Here is a 23,341-nt window from a genome sequence, read left to right as displayed (position 1 = left end):
TGTAAATATCATGTTGTGAACATATTTTTTAGATTTTTTATGTCCACAATGTTTTGTTTTCTTAAATAAATAAAAATAATATCTTGTACAATTATTATTCTTTACTTGGGTTAATAACAGACCTCTCCCCTCCCTTATCACCTCATTTGCAATGCAACAATGCTGTGAATCGCAACTCAATTTATTAAGTATTTTTGTTTGTTTATAACCTATATCTGTAACTACCTCTACCTTAGTGTGTGTCCGATCGCCTTTGCAGTGTGTTCGATTGTATCGCTTCCGCTGAAACCAAAACATTGCAAATAATAGCGATATAATTAGTTACTTTAATAAATTTAACTAATTTTTGACTGGGTACCAACTAATAAACTAAACCATTAGGAAGTACAGTGAATAAATCACCATGTTGCTGACAATCGCCATTGTGTTTGTGATTTTAATTCTGTTTTGTGTGTTTTTTAATAAAAAAGCGAAGGATGCTGCGAAACAGTTTCCAGGACCTGACACACTACCATTTATTGGAAACGGACATCAATTAGCAAAAGGAGGTTCTATCGGTAGGTTGTTTAATCACAGAACAAAATCCTTTTTAATTTTTGGTGCCTTCAATTCAATTCAATTTCAATTAAATTTATTTATATTTACATATAGTGGACATTACAAATTATAAGTTTAAGACGTTCACAACATGACATGAAACATGATTATAAGGAATAAAGAAAAACAAAAGTTCTATTAATTAAGGGTTGGCTACAGTGGCAGGCTTAGAAACGTGGATGACTGATTTTGAAATCACATCCCTTAACTAAAATAATTATTATTAACAATAACAGTGATGACACCTAAAAGTATTATTATTTTTTATGTACAAATATATCTCTGTTTGAGTTCTTATGTCATAGGGTCCTCTGATGTTATTTACTAATATACTGATATTTGTATGCTTCTGGTTATATTTGATACTCAATTGGGAAGAAATACGTTTTAATAATAATAAATAAATACGAGATTTTAGTATAATTTATTAATAATTATATGGCCGAACCGACCTGTTTCGAGGCCCCCTTTAATATCTCCAAATCGATTGCGCTATTTGCGCAGTTCCATCTTTTCACGATCTAAAAATATTTCTGGATTCGGTTGAACACTGGAAGTTACTTATTTAATACGTGCACAACATGACTTGAACCAAAATAAATTAAACAACGAAAGCATTGAAAAATAATACATATATAATTACAAGACAAAAAGAACTTTTTATATACCACGTTTTTAAATTTTCTGTTGAATCATATAAACTTGACAATTCTATGTATTAATAAAAACTTTTTATTGTACTTGATAGAAATACTGAATAAATATTGTAGAATACAGAAATGTCATTTTGACATTTCATATTGATTTCCATAGTAACGCACGTATATATTAATAATTTAGTTGCAGTTTAGTTGTAGTTTTAGGACCCACTTAGCAATCAATAATAGTGAGTAGTAAATATTACTTTCAACGATTTTTTTCCGAAACATACAAAACAGAATTAACTGAAAATGAATTCAATTCTGCTTAAAGATAGCCAAAAGTATTAAAAGAATGCATTGTCGTCGTGTTCTGATAATATATACCAAAAGTTTCAAATGTCTAGCTAGTCGGGAACTTAGTTAAAAATCTTTAACAAACAAGAAAAAATCTGTACCGGACAAACAAGAATACGAGCTAATAAAAACGTGGCAAAATAATAATAAGCAGTGTGAAATAAAATAGTAATCACAGCTATAAGTACAAGAAAATACATCGAATGCATGAAATGTATTACAAAAAAATGCAAAATAACGTCAACTTACACTCACACAAGTGGAATATATCAATATCCGAAGCGATTTGATTTGATACAGTCGTTGCCCTCGCAGTTGGCTAATGAGAGATTAGCTCTGCACTATAGTAGAACAAACAAATCTTGCTCCTTTTGTCATGGATACTCGGTCACACGTAAATAATTGTGCGCATTACATTTTGCTGTATCACAGTTCACCGTGACCCATCGTACTCGAAGGAGATGGCAGTATCAGAAATCAAAAAAATACGCGTTGTTCGTGGAGCATTGCAGACAGGATGTTCTAATTTTATTAGATTCAATAAAAACATCAATTAGATAATATTGATTGGTATTAAATATCTGATTATAATGCTGTCATTATTATCAGATATTTGATTGATGTTACTTAGGATCACCAACTTGATAACCTACTTTTCAATCACTTGAAGATTTTTTTATATAAACACATAGGTAGGTACACTATGATTTTATCTATTTATAATTTACTTACATATCTATTTTCTTCTATCTTTCCTTTGTATTCCGGTTGTATTTTTTAAATGTTTTATTTCGACACGAATTTAATCTCAATGTTATACGGTCATTGGACTCCAATATAACGTCTCACTGTGAACTGTAATACGGCTAACTGTATTCTTACGGGATACTCATCCAGGATATAGATAATTGCTAGGACTAGGGTGACACGGTTCTCATTTACATCTATAAGTCGGAAAAAATACATGGCCAAATACAAATCTTAGTATACCTAGATACCTAATAAACATGGGAATGGGGCAACTGGACGCCGGGACGAGGAGTTTTAATAAGTTTTTATGTACTACTCTTAGTAGTTTTAATTCATTTTGGTCTTAACATAATGTTTTTTAATGCGGATTGAGAATTATCATGCCTGAGTCTTTATATATAAATAAAAAAACTCTTTTTTTGTTGGAACTCAAACATAATGCACGCTTAAATCATTATTAACGTGTGCATATTTAAATTTTCACCAAGTATCAAATCATAATAATTATAATAATTCAAATAAATTTTTAAAAGTACCTAGACCTAGACCCATAAAAATGATGTCGATTGTAATGGAGCTTCTCAATTCTGCCCAACTTTTAGTTGGGATGACCAGCTATAGCAACTTGATTTCTATGAGCGTAAAAAAATCGGCTTTTATTAAATTTGATTTGAGAAAAAAATCTCGTCCTTGTTGCCTAACCTAGGGTGAAGTAGTATAATAATTATATCAATCGAACTAGGAATCTTGCAGACATTTAGAAAAGTAAGGTCGTTTATTTAACCACGGTATAGATAGGCAATTCGCTGCTAGACGTATAATGTGCTTACTGAGGGCTTCTTTTTTTTTTTATTTGTCCGTAATACAAAAAATACAGGTAGGTATACGCTAAAATTAACATACGCTGCTCAAGGTCCTCGTCTGCCTATTTTTTATGCAGATGCAGGGTTAAATATAACTGGTACTGCCGAGCACCTCGATTGCCAACTGTCCAGCAGTGCAATGACGTTTATTAAATTTAAATTAATAATGTTTTTTATCATCACAAACAGTTGGTCTTGGAACCTTCACAGACCTATCGAACTGCAGATACTTCACATCAGTATTTGTGCAGTTCGATACACGCAATTATAACCGAGTGTCGTCCAATTATACTGTATTTTTTACTCAGTCATTAATTAGCATCATTTAAAATTATAAAATGTTAGTGCACTTTTCATTGTACTTTATACGTCGCTCAGTTTTAGTCTCTGTTGCATTCTTGCTGCATGTTTCACATGCATTTGTTAAGTCAGTCATGCACCGTACGCTTTGGGTTCAATGAGAGGTCATTTTTTTAAATAAATGTTCAATGTAACAATATTTTAATACGCACACTTGCCATTACAAATAATTGGTTTTAATTCAATCCTTGATCGAAGGTCAGAGGAAATTTTTATTGACGCCAAAACCTTTATACATATACATATGCAAAATAAATTATGTATCTGAAAGTAATAAGTACAACGTATTTTTTACTATTTTCTTTTTTTGCGTAATTATAAAATTACAATAATTTATCTTCCATTTAAAAAAAATACCAGTATTCAAGTTCATTTAAGTTCAGACTCTACAAGAGAACTATTGACTAATTGAGTTTTATTATTGTTATATTGTCATCGTAAAACTGAATCTATCTACTACTGGACGTGGGGAATGCGACAACTGGGCGGCACACTGTCGAATAAAATAAATAGATGTCCATACGATGTTATACAGAAAGTAGACGAGGAATTTTAATCAGTTTCTATCTACTACTTAGTAGTTTTAATTCATTTTGCTCTTAACATAGTGTTTTTATTGTGGATTGAGAATTATCATACCTGAGGCTTTATATAAAAATAAAAGAACTCTCTTCTCGTTGGCACTTGGCAATATGCACAATTAAATCATTATTTACTAGTGAATATTTAAATTCTAAAATAATAATATAACAATTTAAATATAAATAATACTCTTATATATTTTTTAAATATCTATAAATCACGAACGTCTATTTATTTTTGAATTTCATTCGATTTCGAGGCGCCCAGTTGTCCCAGCGCCGAATCGTCCTGGACCCTGTATGAATGCCTCTCCAGGCCACTCCTCACGGCTATGTGCCAAAAACTTTCACAGATATTACATATTTCGTCAATTGTATTCTTAAATAAATCTCTGGGTGTACCTTTCGAACGTTTTCCATTTCTCGGGTTACTACTGGATAGCTAAATTTTTCCACCAATTATGTACCTATCTTTTTTGAGATACATGTTCCCATTTGAGTTTTTTTAGCGAATGCTCTTACATCACGTAGATACCCTTGTTTTTTATTATCATTATTTAAGTCTGTTAAAAATTATTAAAATTTATGCATATGAGCTAATCTAAGATTGAACAGAAAAAGCCAATAATAAGAAAGGGAAATTTTAATTCGATTAATGTCAATTTATCAACGAAATAGGTGAATAAAATTATTGAAAGGATCAACCGTGGAGAAATACATATTGTAATTTAAACAAGAGAGCCGAATAAAAGATTTTTGTGCATAATTAGAATCACTACGACTGAGCTTTGTTACCTTTCCCAATCATTCCGATTTTCTGCCTTTTCGTGTTATGCCCAATTTGCACATCGTCATACCACGCTATGTGACCATGATAAATAATTTTTGTATTGTTTGACAGTTTAAAATATTATGCATATATTTAATTCACGTGTTGACAAAATAGTATTTTGAAAGGGTGCTTAAAACCACGGATATCTGATGTTACTTGCCAAATATGGTTTAATTCTCAATTGTAACAGAACGATGTTTACAATAATAGTCTTTTATGGTAGGTATTCATATATTATATGTGGTCATGAAATGAGTCGCTTAAAGCCTTAACTCACATTTTACAATTTTAGATTCAAGTGATTCTAAGGGCATATATACAGAAAAATAGTTGGGTATCAAAAGTCACTTTATACCACGTGAAAATCGTTAACTGAAAAATTTTAATCTGTTAATCGAAAACTGTTAGTGTCATAACTCACATTTTTCAGTGAATAATGTGAGTTCTGTCATAAAGGCCTTTATAAAAAAAACAGGGAGCTCTATTTCTCACAGTGTGCCGTACTGTGTCTGCAGCCTTATTAGTATTTTATAAATTTAAAAATGTAAATCGACTCACTCACTCATTGATATTCAAATGAGTTCAATATGTCTCTTCTAATTACAAAAAACAGTGCTCTGGTGGTTTTTTGCGATTATCTCAAAACTCGGTTTTTGGAATATGTGAGTTATGTTATGACTCTAGGGCCTAGACAACTCAAATACTAATTTCTGTGTTGAAGTCAAAGTATCGTAATAATGATACATTTATAATTCAAAATCTACAAATTATTGAGGCTAAACTCGCAAAGAAACCTAAAATTCTTCGTTTTCTCAAACCGAGTATTTGCTGTTGATGAGAATCTCTTTTCGGTTAGTAAAGCAATTAAATGTCATGATCTCTGTCTTTGCTAAGCCTCCGTTAAAAAAACGATAAAAAAAGTAACTGATAATGTGTTAATTTTAGGAAACACTATAATAATTACCAACACTAATTATTACGAATTACCCATCTAACAAAGTGGGATAATTATTATGCCTGATCGACACGCGATCGGACTCGTTCGCGATCCGATCGCCATATTTGTCACAGCCTTGCCTCGGTCAAAGGTGACACTTTTTCCTAGGTCGTCGTGTTATAAGATAAATCTAGACTTAACGTCACATGCCAGATGCTATTTTTACAAGCAAAACAATCATGACTAGTAAAATCTTATAGATCTGGCGAAAACAAATGACAATTTGGCAACACTGCTGCATTCACGAACGCTATGATTTCCCAACGTACGAGGTGCGTTGCAGTAGTTATGCATTTTGAGCAGGCCCGCCCCATCCATGCGTGCATCGCACAAGATCGGCTGAATTCAGAAGACGGCCAATATATTCGCCATTTTGCCATGCAATATATTAATTTCCAATTTGAAATATTAAGTTTTGTGCCATTCCATTTGAGTCATTTATTGCGACCCGGGTTTCGCCTTTCGGCATCTTAAGGTAATATGCGCGTTCAACAATGGCAAATACATAATGACAATAAATAATTCAATTTCAATTATAGATATATAGGCACCAAGGCCAAACGGCATTTTATCCTCGTCATATGTAGTACTCGCGTTTATATACCTATTAACGAAGACCTCATGGCCCTTCGTCGTGGGTCTGAACGGAAAAAAAGAACTGAAAAAATAGGGGTTATGCAGTGGTTTCTCCTTAGAATTGATGGAGTCAGCACTGAGAAATATATATGCAGAGACAATGAAAACAGTTACCTATCTCTTGTCTATATAATAATTTTATACAATAAAATAAAGTAAAGTAGTAGTATAAAAAAATAGAATATTTTTAATATTTGAAATATTTGTGAAAACCCTTATTAAATATCATAAATAGGTAGGTAGGTAATATTAATATATTCAGTACGTATGCGCATTAAACTGTCAAAACTGTTGAAATGAAGTAACGTGTTGGTAATTTAATTCCGTCAATTACCCTCAGTCTATAGTATAAATTTTTTAATATATTAATATTGCCAAAGATTGACAAAGACCACCCTACGCAGAGATATCATCCCAGTCTCCACCGCTTTCGAAAAACTGACAAAACTGTAATATATATTTATTGTCTTAATAAAAAAATGAAATGTTTTTTTATTATTTTTTTTTAAGATTTTTGTGATTTAACAAGGGGCGTCTGTGTCCATTGTTTTGGTCCTGATCATGAGAGTATCTATTACTAACCAATACCAAACGATTGTTATTAATTATCATAATACGCCGTTTTATTATTACTGAAGGCCAATGTCAATCCGGAGTCAATGAAATTGCTGTTCATTACATTTTACTAGTCTGATAATTAACTTGTTTTTTTATTCTGATATTATAATTTATAACTTATAACTAAGTTAAGCGGCAAGATTGGCGCAGTGCATTCATATCGTAAATGAAATGACTTTAGGCAGAGACGCCTCGTGTGGGTGGGCAGGCGATGCGTTGCTTAGGGGTGATGAATTATAAAGGGTGTTAAATTAAAGAATGAATTCTGTTTAGTGTTATAAATAATATTTTCCACGATTCGGACGATGCAACCCCTTCGTTAAAAAATACCGACACCTTGGTTTAAAAAAATCACAGGGAGGCCTCCACAACTGTCAGCCCATCAGACCTACACGTACCTAAACAGCGGTTTGACAGGAGGTGTCTTATAAATACTTTAATCATCAGTGATGATACACGTGTAATTTTTTCAAAATTTTTGTTTTATTTGCCTGTTTAATAATATTAAGTACATAAAATTGCATACAATTTGAGTCTAAAAATGAGTCTAAAGTCACTGACTTTAGGTATCTACCTACTTTATTATTTGTATTGGTATATTAATATTCATTAATTATTGATAGAATTAACATTTACTTAGTAGAATTCCATTTTGTAATATATTGTTAATTTGTAATAATATAAATTATTCGGTTTTGGTTTGTTAGTCGATAATTATTTTTGTTGTCACACAAAAAGACTACTTACAATAAAAAGAGATAAGAAATTAAAATTTGATATCGTCTATAATATATGAATGATCTTTCCGATAAAAGGAAAGAAAAATATTATTTTGGTCGGGTAAGTAGTCAAAATATCCAATAAATTGTAAAATAGTTTTTCACGTAAACTGCTAACAATCATTTTTTGGGGGACTATAATATTAGCGCCCCGCACACAGAGGCCTCGGACACATGCTCCAATCTGACATCGCACTTGTTAAGACCGGCCCTGCCTAAGTGTTGGGCAAAGTTTAGTGCTTGTTTCCAACGTAGGTAATCAAAAAAACATTCGAATGACGTTCAACATTCAAATGACTTTTAACATGTATCAGTTGAATGACTCCGGTGCTACTGTGATAAAAATAGATATTGAATGAGTCGCGTAAATAATTGAAAGACGTAGTGCATTTTGTAGATAGATTATAAAGGAACAAATAAAAAAGAGTAAACAGATGATATTCTCCAAACCCATAAACGCGATGCAGCCACTTGGAAATATAATCATTCTGAATGACTCATTGAATAAAACCGACCACTTAGGGGCGCGTTAAGCACGTTTAAACTCGTCTCGTCATCAACATGTCGATGTGACGTAATCGTTGTTCAAAAAACAACCTAATGGAGCTCCACACATTGGTTGAATGTGACATTTTAGTTTGAAAAAACATCTGCTGTCAATAGCAACAAATTGCACGCAACTCGCGCTGCAGATCAGTCACCGTCGGTGTTGCAGTCAGCCAACTCTCACGTCTAAACCTCTTCTACCGCACAGCCATAAATCAAACCTTCTGTGAACGTCGGTCCGGTGTCGCATATGAAGCACATCTACCTAGCGACAGTCGCACGTAACCATCGAAACGTATAGATATTTGGATGTGGCTATCGGCGAGCCGGTATAGGAATGACCAATTTGTAGGTGTTCGTATGCGTCCTGGCGTCTTCGACTCGCATCCCGAGAAGCATGCGACTTGTGGATTGCAACATGTTTTTTTTTTTTCAAACTTAAAACTCGCATTCGACCAATCCGCGGAGATCCATTTGGCAACGTGTGTTTTGTGAATAACGATGACGTAATTATCGACTTATTTGACATGTTGTAGGCGAGACGAGTTTTGATGTGAGAGCTGGTTTAGGGGTGCGAGGCACTCTGACGGTAGAATTTAAGGGATGGCAAAACTCCCAAGAACCAGTCACCAGAGTCATAAAAGTGCAATATTTCAAGAGAAAACAATTTGTTTTATGAGCTTGTTTCACGGATAGTAAAAAAGTAACCTGCGGCACAATTTTCTGCGATGTCATTAAAGATTATTTTATAAATTTGGGCTTATTGTATAGCAATCGTTTCAAATCGCTTTTCATTATAATTCAGAATGTTGTATTGTTATTAATACTTAGTTCAGATTTAACATAATTTGTGTTATGAATATTTTGATGACTATAAAATATTTTTCAACTGTTCTTTGACTTTTATCATATTTCCATTACTTGGGGGGCGGCAATTTTTGGTTAGCACCCGGGCGGCTAACACCCTTGGCCCGTCCCTGCGATCACTTCACAATTTTAAATTATCCGCTAGTAACAATATAGAAATAAAAATCCAAAGATATATATAGATGGCCAACAAGTATTATTTTTGAAATCGTAAACATCTGAAATCCAAAGTGCGATCCCGAAACACAAAAATACAGAAATACAAAACACAGCTAAGGCCAGTCCTTGCATGTGGATCAGAATGTTGGATCATCAGCAACTTACATAACATCATTGGAGATACGTTTGTCCAAATTTAGCCTGTGCGATAAGCCATCATTAAAATATGTATTTCAATACAACAATTATATATTGAACATACATAAATTGAAAACACCTCACATAATTATAGATAAAATCACATTTGAAGAAAATACGACGCCCGACACGATTTGAACCCGTATATCTACTGGTATCGCGCCAATATGCTTTAACCAATTGAGCTACGGACCTCCTACCTAATTACGATAATTTAAACTAGTAAATCCTCCGTGTAATGCTAATCAAATTGTGTTATTATTGACTATCGGTTCTCGCCAAATATTTAGTTGTAATGTCTACTTGAACTTGCTAACAATTTTTAATAAACCATTTCTCTTATTCAACGAATAATTCACAATATTTGAGAGATATGTAGAATGTTACATTCTCAAATCTTATGAATTATTCGTTTAATAAAAGAAATGGTTTACATATTAAAAACAACTATTATTAAAATTATGTGGCTAGGCTTGTTTATTTTATAAGCTTCGATTATTTTTTTAAGCCTACTACGCAGTTCGTTCCGTGTTCAAGCAAATGAGTGTATCTGAATGTCGCATCTAGGGCAGTGGTTGTCACGTGAACTTTAACTGTGGCCGAACAATTGACATTGACAGTTCTATGGAAACGTCTGGTGGCCGCACCAAATTTTACTTTTGTTGTGATTGAAAAAAATAAAACTAATTTTATTTAACTAGGTACTTACTGAAAAAATGGATCAATTTATTTATAGACAAGTCCATTTTTATTAAAAGACATTTGAACATTTTAGTACATATCTATTTATTTAAAAATAATGCAAATGGAAATTCCTCAATACCCTTTTTTCAAATGCGAGCCGCATGGCTGCTTCTAAGTTTACATCTGTCAACTGGCTTCGATATTTGTTTTTTATGAAGTGCATTACACTGAATGATCTTTCACAGTATACAGTAGTCGGAAAAATCGGCAATATTAACAAAGCGATTGTTGCCAATTCTTTGAATTGACTTGAATCTTGGTCAATGTATAACTTCGACCAAAATTTTTCGACCGTGGCATTATTAAAATGGTTTTTAAGTACTTGGTCCAGACTCATTTCCAATAACGCATATTTAACTTTAGCCCAGTTAATTAAATTAAATACTGAAAATGATGCTTGTGGCCGCAGCAAAATCCTTTGGTGGCCACATCATGGCCACTGATCTAGGGTCTATATACCGCTCTCACTACTACGGAAATATTACCTATCCTCGAGTGATTTGACCTTAATTATAACATATTATTTACAAAACTTGGTACACACTCTTCATTATTATTGTTATGTTTGAGCGTTTTATTATTGTCGTTATCAAAATATTGCCAAATAGTTAGGATAATTTCGACCTTCACAGAAGCGAACTAGTAAAACGTGTTTGTTTTCAAACAAACGCGGTTTAAATTACTCATTTTTATTTCCATCACATTAAAAGTGAATTCAAAATTTTAAAATCTTACATAACTGGTCTAATTCAAGGTTAAGAACGTATACAAAAGTTGTAGGAAACGAATGTATATGTTAATTCACCAACTTCCTATAAGAAATGCCAAAAACGGTTATGTAGATAAAAAAATGAATCGTACTATAATTTAATTCAATCCCACTCAACAATGCGCCTGTCAAAATTTAATACCCAGTCAAGGGACTTGAGAAAAAATGTTCAGGAAAGCCAAAAAACCTAATTTTATCAATCCCATTGCTATAATTATCATAAAATAATATAATAAATACGCATTATATAGAATTTTAAACGTCCTATCGATATATTAAACCAGCACTCAGAATAGAAAATTCTACGAATCGGAACGCTTGATAATTTTACGAAAAGTTTAACATAGTTATATTTTGATTTTATAAGTATTTTATAAAAATAAGTGTGCTAGATTTTTGTTATATGGCATATATAGCTCAGACGCTAAAATATTTTTTTTCCACGAGACGGAGCGATAGTTTTGGGGATTATATGAACCGGAACGGCGCTCCGATCCATTTCGAGCCCTGTAAACTTAAACAATGTTTTCTCATCGTTTACACTGTTTTATGGCTTTAACTAATTATTATCAATATGGTATCCAATAATATAAGAATTAATGGATTCCTAAATAGAAATATATTATGTACTTACACAAATTTGATTCGAAACCTTGGTATTATTAAAATTTTAATGATATCAAATGAATAATACATTAATTCGATAGATGTCTTTATTAAAATTATTTAATTCAAGCATAAATTTCCAAGAACTGGGTAAATACCGTGGGGGAAAACCCAACTAATATGCCACCTTAAATATCATTACTTAAATAATATATTTGACTTAAATTAACTCAATATCGATAGAAAAAAATACTTATAGATAATTACAAATACATCATTTATTGCGTTTGTGAAAACGATGTGTTTGTATTTATCAATATTTTGTGTTTATCAGTATTATATAGAATTAAAACGGTACTGCAATGAAGCGCAAATAATTTTCAACTATAGGTGCGACGAAATTCCGGACTGGCTGGCAATCGGAGAGCGAAAGTCGAGCTGTGAACACGTCAATTTGTTTTGTGATGGCGACGGGGGAATTAATTCTTAAATCGTGTAAATATTACTAAAAAACGTTACCCATTTACTTGAAAAAGAAAACATGTCAATGAATATATTATTATTATTAGTAATAGAACAATAAACATAACATTAAATGGACGCATGTTGACTTTTTATGACAAATTATGTTTTGTTTTGTTCTGTACGCGTCATTTGCATAATCTGCGCATCGCGTAGTCACGATCGTTTTATACCGTGACCCAGCTGAAGTATATTATAGCCTTGTCTACTTCAAATCACAGTGTGGCCATAATTAAAAATAAATTAATAATTTCACACAGTGGCGCGTTAAGGTGGTGAAAGCCCGACGCACTGACTAATTTCGAAGCCCCACGATAAAAATAAAAATAAAAACCATCAAATATTTGGTATTTGTATAAAATTTAGTCTTGTTTGCATTGTTTTTCGTAAATAGGCTAGGTACTTTTATAGAACTTAAAAATATTAAAATACATAGGCAGGTACCTATTTTTTTATAAAAAATATTAAAAAACATTCTCTTCCTTCCTTAACATTTGTATGTGCAGATTAAATAAACAAATAACTTTTCACTGTTCATTGTCTAAAATTTTTAACACAAAATCTACTACCTATCCAGTTGATATATTTTTATTTGACTAAATAAGGTAGACACATTTTAGATTTTGGTATACATTAATAGTTTATTCTATATTAGAGGCCCCCTTTTAAATCTTATGACGAATTTATACGTCATTCGCGTTATATAAAACTCGCCAGTGATGCCACAATTCAAAGCAGTGTTAGGCCCGTTTCAGACGGGACACCGGTGTCGCACTCGTATATAATAAGGAGGCCTTTGTAATCGAATAAAAGGGCCTTTGTATTATGTTTATGAACGCCCCAGAGCTAATGAGTCAACGCGTGTCCGGTACACTTTTCCGTCGGCCGCTACATTCTCAAGCCGCCGATACACTTGTTTTTATTACCGCAGCCTGTTTTATGTTCTAATTTATAGCACGAAATTATGCGTTGATTCATTAGCTCTGGGGTGTTCATAAACATAATACAATGACCCCTTTATTCAAATACAAAGGCTTCCTATATTATATCAAGCGCGACACCGGTGTCCCGTCTGAAACTGGCCTTACTCCCCTACTTGGTTTCAAAATCGTTTTTCTTGGATACCTACTTTGTAATGAATTATTTGTTAACCAGCGGTAAGGCGTAGTTGCTTGGTTTTTTAATGTTGACTATCTCTAAAATGAATCAATTATTTTTTTAAATACAAGAATATGCATTAAGCGATTGTGTATTTAAAAATATAATAAAGCGCGTTTTTTTAAATGTCACTTGCTATGTTTTAAATTTGAAACGCCAAAAGAAATATTTCGATTCCATTCTCTTACTTCTAGGAGAACGATATGGACAGAATCGATTCAAAGTTCGATTAAATCGAGAACAAAAATCAATTTCATACCGCATTTCTTATCGCATATCCTTATAAATAACATCAACTCTAGTCTAAAGTCCTCACTAACAATCTATTTTTCGAAAAATATTAAATATTTTAGGTGCGTACTCAATATTCATGAAAAAATATCTAAGTATACCTACCAGTATTCAGATGTAAATAATAATATTATCCATGTACGTAAAAGGATCGCTAGTAATTATGAAGCATACATCAATATAGGTATATTATTATATATTATCATGTTTTTTGTTAATCATAAATCATATTAATATGTTTAAAAGCTGCAATATGAAAACATGAAAACTGAGATAAGAGAGAGGTCTCTGCAACGAGCCCGAAACGTCTAGGAAAGAAGGAAGAAGTACACGCGGTGGAAACCCAAAAATCTATTACGATTAAACGAATAGCTAACAAGACGTCCTCTTAGATACATCGTTATGAAATGTCTTGGGTGAACAAAGAGTACTGTCAGAGATTTGTAGTGTTATACAATTGTTACTAACTTTATATTGTTATTAAATAAAATGTCTCCAGAAGAAATTTCTTCGACATCTTTATTTCAATGTATATAACTATTTTCCTTTTGATAGTTTCTCAAATGAGTATTTTCCGACTACATTTATTCAAGGCATGCTCGCATTTCATTCTCTTAACCCTTAGAATGCTACTCAACGATATATCGTTGTTTTTGATAATGGCCAGAAAAGCTAACAACGATCGTCGTTTTGCTTTTGATGCCTGAAATGTTAAGTTAATTTGGGAACATACTACTGCACCAGTGGTACGAAACATTGTTTTATATATTTAGTTTTATTGTTGTGTAATATAACCCGATTCATATATGTTTTGTGACTGGGTAGGTTTAGAACTTATAACTATTGTATTTTTTTTCATTGCATCACCCTTTTTACAATAAAAACAATTCCAAATACAAGTTTCAGTTTACCATATAAAATTTTGTTTACAGTCAAATTCTTGGTGGAAGGACAATGTTTTATTTTATTTTACGCATTTGAAACAATGGGAAAGTCTTTTACTCAACTCAGTGTTTAAAGTAAAGTGGATTTGTGCTTTATAAAAACCGTTTCATTTATAAAAAAAATTAAATAAAATCATTTGCAATACATATTTTAAATGTTTCAATAAACAAACACCATGACCTTTTTCACAAATCACGCATATTGTACGCGATCTTTTCACGAAGCCACCATGCAAAAATTTTCTTTTCAGCCGGGTAGTTTCCTAATTCCACTACTTTGTATTATCCCTCGTGTGGGATATCCGATTGTTTCCAATAACTGGTAAAAATCAAAACTCTGTGCGCGGATCGTGCATTTCGCTCGCACTCGCGATCGCCCGTACGATAGAGCGAGAAAGAGATATGTCGATTACTTTTATCAGTAAATGCAGCGCGGGATATCTTATTGCCTCATTATCTATTCAAAACGATAAATTAATTACGAAATGTGTTTTTATAACATTCCGATTTCGCAGAATCGATTAGAGTGGTAAGGTGTCTAAAAATAATACAATACTTTCATTTATCGACAATTATTGGTAGCAATCCTCGCCCGGATTTTGAAAAACATCGTAGCAGCCAAAGGGTTTTAAAGCTCATAGGTCACTTCTGCTCTTAAATCATTTTCCCTGCTCTCACGTAGTATAGTTTCCAATCCTGATATTCTAGAAAATTTTAATTTATATGCACCCGTCAACCAGATAACCTTTTTTGGATGAAAACTGTTTCCTTGTGACTGGCTTACCAAACACCAATAGCGAGGACTATGCGGCTGGTCAATGCACTCCTTAGAGACTTATTTTTTAGTGGTATACGCTATGTATTTTGTTTTTAAAATACTACTTTATTGCTTAATATGTTTTTTTTTTCTTGAATTATTTTTCTATCTAGGTGTATATTATGTTTTAGCTTGTTCCTTTACTAACTTAATTTATCTGTTATTTTCAATCTAAAAGTCATGTTGTGAACGTCTTTAATTAATAATTTCTTATGTATGTACTCAATATTTTTTTAAATAAATTAATTAATAATATAACATAAATTATTCGTATTTTACAGATTTCTTTGAAACAATCAATACATTTTGGAAGGAATATGGTTCAAGATTTCGTATATTCATCGGCACGCAGTTGTACCTCTTAATTTCGGACCCTACTGATGTTGAGGTATGTACAGTTATATTATTCATACCGTTCGATTAAACAGTTCACTAACTTTGATCCACCGATATAACTGTGTCCATCACTGTGCTCATTATATTTTGTATAAAATAAAATAGGGCCAATTCACTAAAGAAATACTTGTAACTTATCTTATGACATTGAATATTAGCTAAAACTAGACTACATTAGATCAAAAAAATACCGGAACTAACTACGTAATGTAATTAGTGGATTATTTATTAGTATTACTATAATTATGATATTATATCATTTAAATTTATAGTCTTTTATACCAAGGTAGCTACATTCATCCATCAAATTATTACGCATATTTTAAATCAAGATGGATCGGGGAAAATGTAACATAGAATGAAAAAACCAGAATTTCAACGTGGTTTATGATGAATGTGTACACAAGGCGGCTATCGGCGGTTATCGACGATAGTTTATCATATGTATGTAATGAGGTGTTAATGTGTTATACCTAATTGTTACAATAAGTTAGCCATATAAATTGTCAAAACTGTCTATCTCTCTCTAAAAATTAACACAGCCAAGAGAAGGGCATTTAAAACATAGCACTTTTTGACAGTTTAGAGTTCAGTGCTTCCCAAACTCATGGGACTCTGGGAAACTCAAACATGGTGAAATGTTTCAGTAGAACTACAAATATTAGAAATATTTAAATGTGTCAGATAAGATCACACGTTATACAAAAAGAAGACAGCAAGAATATCTGTCTAAATTGCAAAAGCAGCATTGGTATCCAAAATTCTTTTTATGACAACACAAATACCTATACGAAATAGCTACTCACAATAAAAAATAAGTACAGATCTTGCCTTTCAGCGGAGACTGGAAGATTCCCTGCGAATTACTATATTTTCTGACATTGGACCCGATATTGTTTTGTTATATAAAACATCGCAAACACATCCCTATCATTAAGGGGGATCCTTATACCAGCAGAGGCACCTAGCGGGAAAAAAACGAAGCTTGCAATTTGAGACATTTTTTTTGATAATTTACAATTTCAACTGTATTCATTAATAAATATGTATCTGAAAACATTAAAAAGAAAAATATTTTTTTAAGTCAGATAATCTTACAATTGTAAAAAAATGAGAATTTGTTACATATTATTATTTATGTCCACAGTTACGTTATTATTACATTATATTTTATGGTCATATTTATTATTAAAATTTAGTTTATTAAGTTTTCAATTTTTCACCGTGTAGATTTTTAACTAATTCATCGTTTTAATATTTTTTATATTCATTTTAAAAAGCATCGATTTTTATAAAAATATAAAGGCGAATAACTTGAAATCCTTTTTATTTAATTTTATTTTTGGTTAAACCAACCTTATAGCGGCCCGTGACGTACGACGAGCGTCATAGTAGATCGCGCGATACACGCCCGTGACGTACGAAACACGCATTCATATTTTCGCGCCTTTTTAAATGTCAAATCGACTTTTTCTCAATTTTGGTGTTGCTAGTGACATCTATTGAAATAATTCAAAACAAAAATTGATTCAAATCGTGGGTAAAACAGTGACTAGACATATTTCAATTCTACGAAATTAGGGCTGCCAAAATTGGGAAATCCCAAACTATCGCCCGCCATTCTGCCCATATTTTTAGTGTTGAACGCGCGCGCTCGGAATATTTCATTGATGTGTATTATTTCACATGCGAATGATCATTTTTCAGTTATTTTAATTTTGTTTTCAATATACAAGTTCTATAACCACGTTTTATCAAAAAAATCTGACATTTATTGTGTACTTTAGTGTTATTTTAATTTGTAACGAAGTTTTTTACGTGATATTTTAGTAGAACTTTGTGTGATTGCTTCGATGTATTTAGTTTTGTTATAAATATACAACACTTCATTGAATATTAGTGTATTCTTAGTGTTTTTGTGATTTTAAGTTATTTTACACGTGTTTTTTGACGATTTGTAATCAAAATGGATGAGCATTTGATGCAGCATTCGGATGATAATTTGATTGAAGTGCTCGTGGAAACAATCGAATCTGAAGACGAACCGAGTGAGGACGAAAATGATATTGAAGATTGTGATGACGATATTCCTGCAGACATTTTAAATGGTATCGAAAGACCATCGTTTTCATGGCAATCGGACCCATTTGATCCTCGTATCTTTTCATTCGATTCAAATATTTCGGGAGGCAAATCAGATTTGCCTTCTAATGCTCGTGAATCGGATTATTTCAAATTATTTGTTAGTGTATCATTTGTGGAGATGATAGTTCGTGAAACGAATAGACAATTTGTGTTTGCCACCAAAAACATGCGTGTACTGAGTGACCGTTTGAAGCGATGGGTAGACTGTACCACCGATGATTTTTATACCTTTTTGGGAATTTGTTTATTGATGTCACGGAATTCTCGAAATAAAATAACAGAACACTGGTCAACAAAACGATGCTTATTTTCACCGTATTTTTCGGAGTCTATGTCAAGAAATCGTTTTGAAATGTTGCTTCGTATGCTCCACTTTTGCGATAACGAAGCACAGGTTTCAGGAGATCGTTTATTTAAAATTCGACAGGTCCTAACTTCATTGAAAAACACTTTTCTACATCTATTGTACCCTCATCAAAACATATGTATTGACGAAAGTCTTCTTTTATTCAAAGGTAGACTTTCGTTTCGACAATTTATCCGAACAAAGGCTAGTCGATATTTGTAATGGCCGATTGCCATACTGGATTTGTTTTAGATATAATTATATATACGGGAAAACAAACGGAGATCGACAAGCTAAACTATATTGGCATATCAGGAAATGTTGTGGCCACTTTACTGAAGCCATATTTGAACATGGGCCACACGTTATATATCGATAACTGGTATAGTAGTCCAACACTGTTTAAATTTTTGCATGAAAATGGGACAAATGCTTGCGGAACAGTAAGACGGAATAGACTCGGGATGCCAAATTTCACCACCAAATTAAAAAAAGGTGAAACCGAATCGTTTCACACGGACGATATGATGGCTCTTTCTTGGAAAGATAAAAAAGATGTGACAATGTTGACCACTCTGCATACCAATGTTACTAAGCCGACAGGAAAAGTCGATTACAAATCGAAAGAACCGATTGTGAAACCCGAGTGCATAGTAGAGTATAACAAAAACATGGGTGCAGTGGATCATGGTGACATGGTCATTTCTTCCGTCACATGTGCCAGAAAAACGATCAAGTGGTACAAAAAGGTATTTTTTCACCTTATTGATCTGTGTCTACTGAATGCCCACGTCATCCACCAAGAAAAAACTGGCAAGAAGCAACCCTTGGGAGATTTTCAAATACATGTCCTGACACAGTTGATCGAAGATCATAAGACTGAACCACGGCAGAATTTGAAACGGAAGGCTCCATTGCCAGCTAGGCTTACCGAACGCCATTTTTTGGGCAAAATTCCGTCGACAATAAAAAAAACCAATGCTACTCGACGATGTTATGTGTGTTTCAATTCCAAAACTGATAAAAAACGTAAAGAAACTAGATATTTATGTAAACAATGTGACATTGCTCTATGTTTCGAGCCTTGTTTTGAAATTTTCCATACGGAAGAAAATTTTTAGTGTTTTTTTTTTTGTTTATATGTGTAAATATAGTATAAATATAGTGTAGTAAATATATTTATAAACTTTCTTTATTGTAAATATTTATCGTTGTCTGTTTGGTGAAGTTATTTTATTCGTGAAACTATTTTTTTTTAAGTGAAGTGGTTTGTGGCAACCCTAATTCTAGTGCAAATGTGATGACAGATTTACGAGATTTCGTATGATTAATTTGTTTTTGGAGCTTTTCATGACATCATATCAATGTGAGTGCTATATTTTTATATTTTTATGTAGAATTTTTTATTTTATTGAAATATATAATTCTTGGGCCCTGTTAGTATAAACTCTGTATATCGGCCGGGCAGCTGAAAGGTTAACCAAAGTTATACTTACCATTCACCTAATAATTTGTTGTTTTATATTTATACATATTCATAAATCATTATTATTACACATCATAATACTATTATTTTCATAATGATATGTTAAATAAATGGACAAAACAGAACAGTGACAAAACAGAACAGCCAGGGCAGTGCTCGAAATGGAAAATTTTACGAACAGGAACGCTCAATAATTTTTCAAAAATGTGCAGTATTAGATATAATATAAAAACATATCTTAGTTTTACATAATGTACTTTATAAAACATTTTCATCATTACCTTCGCCCGAATCAGTTGTTTGTAACATAAAAAATATATCATAATATAAGTTTACTAAAAAATACTTCATTCATAATAATAATAATAATTATACAAATATGTACATCTAAATGTAAGTATATGAATCTTATTGGAGTAGGGAACATAAAAATATATGAAATAATGGACAAACCAATACAATTGTCCATTTGTTTCGTCATTAGTTTGAATAAAAACATGTAACTAAGTGTAAATGGAAACATGAGTGAAGATACCCTATCGTGATTGATTTTTGGGTTTTCACCACGTGTACTTCTTCCTTCTTTCCTCGATATCATATAATATCTCTTGATAATGGCCTCTGCAACAAGCCCGAAACGTCGAGCAAAGAATGAAGAATTACACACGGTGAATACCCAAAAATCAATTACGATGACAAACAACCGTGAAAGTCTCAAACAGAAGATAAGTACATTGGTTAAACCAAGTTACATGCTACTTTATTTAAAGCTAGTACCTAAATTGGAAATATTTTGATTAAACTATTTTTTAATCACATCAAAATCCATCATGTACGAAAAAGCAGGAGCATGGTTCATAATAAATTAATTTAATAAAATTAAGTACTTAATGAATACACAAGTTTTACGAATGTAGCATTCATCATTAAATATGCATAATTTTAAACAACCCCAGACTTGTAGATATTAGAAAAAAATATTCAAATATTTACACTACGTGGGCATGTGGGATAATTTTATTCTAATGGGTTTCTGATGTTGTTGAAACTATTAATTATTATGTAAGTAAATTCCCATTGGATTCCTCTATGATTTTATTTAAATGTATGCTACCTCTTTTATTTCGTCAACATCTATCGCATGAGTTTTCGCAATTTATTATTTGCTCAATGCAATCTATATGTTATGTATTATATAATATATGTGTTCATATGAGGGTGAGAAGAAACACGTCACACAGTGATGTTCCTAAACAAAATGCCGCGTCAATTTTTCTACAGTATTTTAAATCTCCCTACGATGACTCAAATACCTCTGTAATAAGGAATCTGTTCTATGAATATATAACAAAAAAGACCTTTGCGATAATAGGTATATGAAATTAGTAACTAATACATAATATTTATTCGCTTTTTATGTTACTAGGTATAAGATAGAGTTTAGACACTTACCCAAGTCACCGGAGTGTAAGGTCCTATTCAGTACCCAACTTCTATAGGGAAACAACTCAAAATACATTGTTGTAGGATTTCGTCGTTACCACTTGGCAATACCTACACAGTTTTGTTATTTTTACTCATTTGTACTCTGCTATTATTGTACAGTAGGTACCTATATACAAATCTTTAGTACTATCATAGTACCACTATGTTTGTGGTTTGCATAGTATGCGACAAGTTTCTCCAATCACAAGACAAACAATAATTCAAAACACCAACAAAACCTCACAATCAAGACACAATAATTATTATAGTACCTACTTGATTTAGGTGGGTGTGTACTTTTTTATAATTATTATGGTTTTATAAATAAATACTACGACGATAAACGTAATAAACGACCACGACCTCTTGCTGGTCGAGGATTGCTGATTAAACTAATATTTTGTAAGAAAATTTATTCTTTCAAAGCCCTCAAATCAAAAATTACATGTGCTATTAGTTATTGTTTATAAAACCTTTTTTGAGAGAAAAAAATCTCTTCGTTACGTAACATTTCTTTGGATTTGAAAGCAATAAATCTTCACCGACAATATTTTTTTCAATGCACAATTTAGGTAGGATTCATTGTATTATTATTGAATAGTAAACAGCTTTGCTACGTAGAAGTTTTGTGAAACAAAAAATATGAACTAAGTAGGTACCTACCTATATTGATTTATTTCAAAGGACCGTATTACTATAGTCAGGGCTTTTTTTTCCATTTAACGCGGTGGAACGGCGTTCCGGCACCTTTTTTCACGGTTTTATTTCAAAATCAATTAAACGAAAAAATATTTGCGCTTAAGTAATTACAATAATAATTCGTTAAAATGATAAAATAAGGTACAGGTGGAAGCCATTTTGAATGTTGGCGTGTTAGTGTTAGTGAAGTAACCGTATAGTTTAAATAACAAACCTGCGTATGTAACTAGCTTCATACGTATGTCTTTGCGTATTATGAATTTGACAGTTTGACGTTTATCGCATGGCGGCATCTGCGTATTATTTAGTCAGTTTGTGTTACGATTACGTGTTGTGCAACTATTTTATATATTATTTAGTGCAACCCCAAGTTTAAATATGAAAAAAATTTCCTGTTACTTCTCAACCACCGGCAGCGGCGCCGATTCCGCAAATAAAAAGCTCAAAACAGTAACAGAAACGATGACAGAAGATATGGAAATATCGGTACATGTAGATGTTCCTGAATCATCTCGAGCTGATCTCGGGGATCAAGGTCGAACTCAAAACGATTGGCCAGACTGCTGGTCATTAGATCAAAAAAACGATTTTTGCTCAAAAAACGAATGGTTGAACGTACACAAAATGAAACTTGGCTGCACAATTTGTAGAAACGTTGGAACTCTTGGAACTGAAACGACAATGGGAATGAAAATATCCAAAGAATGGGCCAATAATGAAATCACGTATTCTGGGAAAGAGAGGAAGCTACAATTGGGGTCACTTCGAAAAAAAATTTTCGATCACAGAGGATCTATTGCACACAAAGCAGCGTTAAAAATCATTTCTGAAGCCAAAAAAAAGCAGATTGAAAATACTTTTTTAAAATCGTTATCTCGCGAAAAAGTAATAACAGCAAACATTTTTCGAACTGCATATAAAGTAGCTAAGGAAAATCAATCATTCAATATGTTTGAAAGTGAAATTAATCTCCAAGAACTAAATGGGATCGAAATGGGTCATATTCTCCATTCCACTAACGCATGTATTAACATTGTAAATCATATATGTGATGAAATGAGAAAAAATGTTTTCAAAGAAATTGTTCAATCGAAAAATATAATTTCTTCTACCACCATAAGCCAAAAAACCACCCTCATTGTGTATGTTCGATGC

The 23,341-nt window shown here is 32.3% G+C and overlaps 1 protein-coding gene and 1 long non-coding RNA gene across 2 annotated transcripts in view; one reads left to right on the top strand and one right to left on the bottom strand.

Annotated features, from left to right (window-relative positions):
- Window positions 1-23,341, bottom strand: part of LOC147064286 (uncharacterized) — a 35,534-nt gene that overhangs the window by 5,507 nt on the left and 6,686 nt on the right. The window contains exons 3-4 of the long non-coding RNA XR_015071974.1: window positions 16,832-16,989; window positions 232-282 (exon numbers count right to left, since the gene is read on the bottom strand). This is a non-coding gene — a long non-coding RNA (uncharacterized LOC147064286). The remainder of the gene's footprint in view (window positions 1-231; window positions 283-16,831; window positions 16,990-23,341) is intronic.
- LOC147064285 (cytochrome P450 4c3-like) overlaps window positions 235-23,341 on the top strand; it is a 39,835-nt gene continuing 16,728 nt past the window's right edge. Inside the window, exons 1-2 of the mRNA XM_085958595.1 lie at window positions 235-557; window positions 15,911-16,017. Coding sequence (XP_085814721.1) covers window positions 404-557; window positions 15,911-16,017 — 261 coding nt within the window. The 5' untranslated portion in view covers window positions 235-403. The remainder of the gene's footprint in view (window positions 558-15,910; window positions 16,018-23,341) is intronic.

Source organism: Rhyacophila brunnea, unplaced genomic scaffold, assembly GCF_057557595.1.
Source record: "Rhyacophila brunnea isolate RB1 unplaced genomic scaffold, BYU_Rbru_1.0 scaffold_8, whole genome shotgun sequence".
Taxonomy (NCBI): Eukaryota; Metazoa; Arthropoda; class Insecta; order Trichoptera; family Rhyacophilidae; genus Rhyacophila; species Rhyacophila brunnea.
The sequence above is the reverse complement of the archived record's forward strand: the minus strand, read 5'-3'. Positions and strand labels throughout refer to the sequence as shown.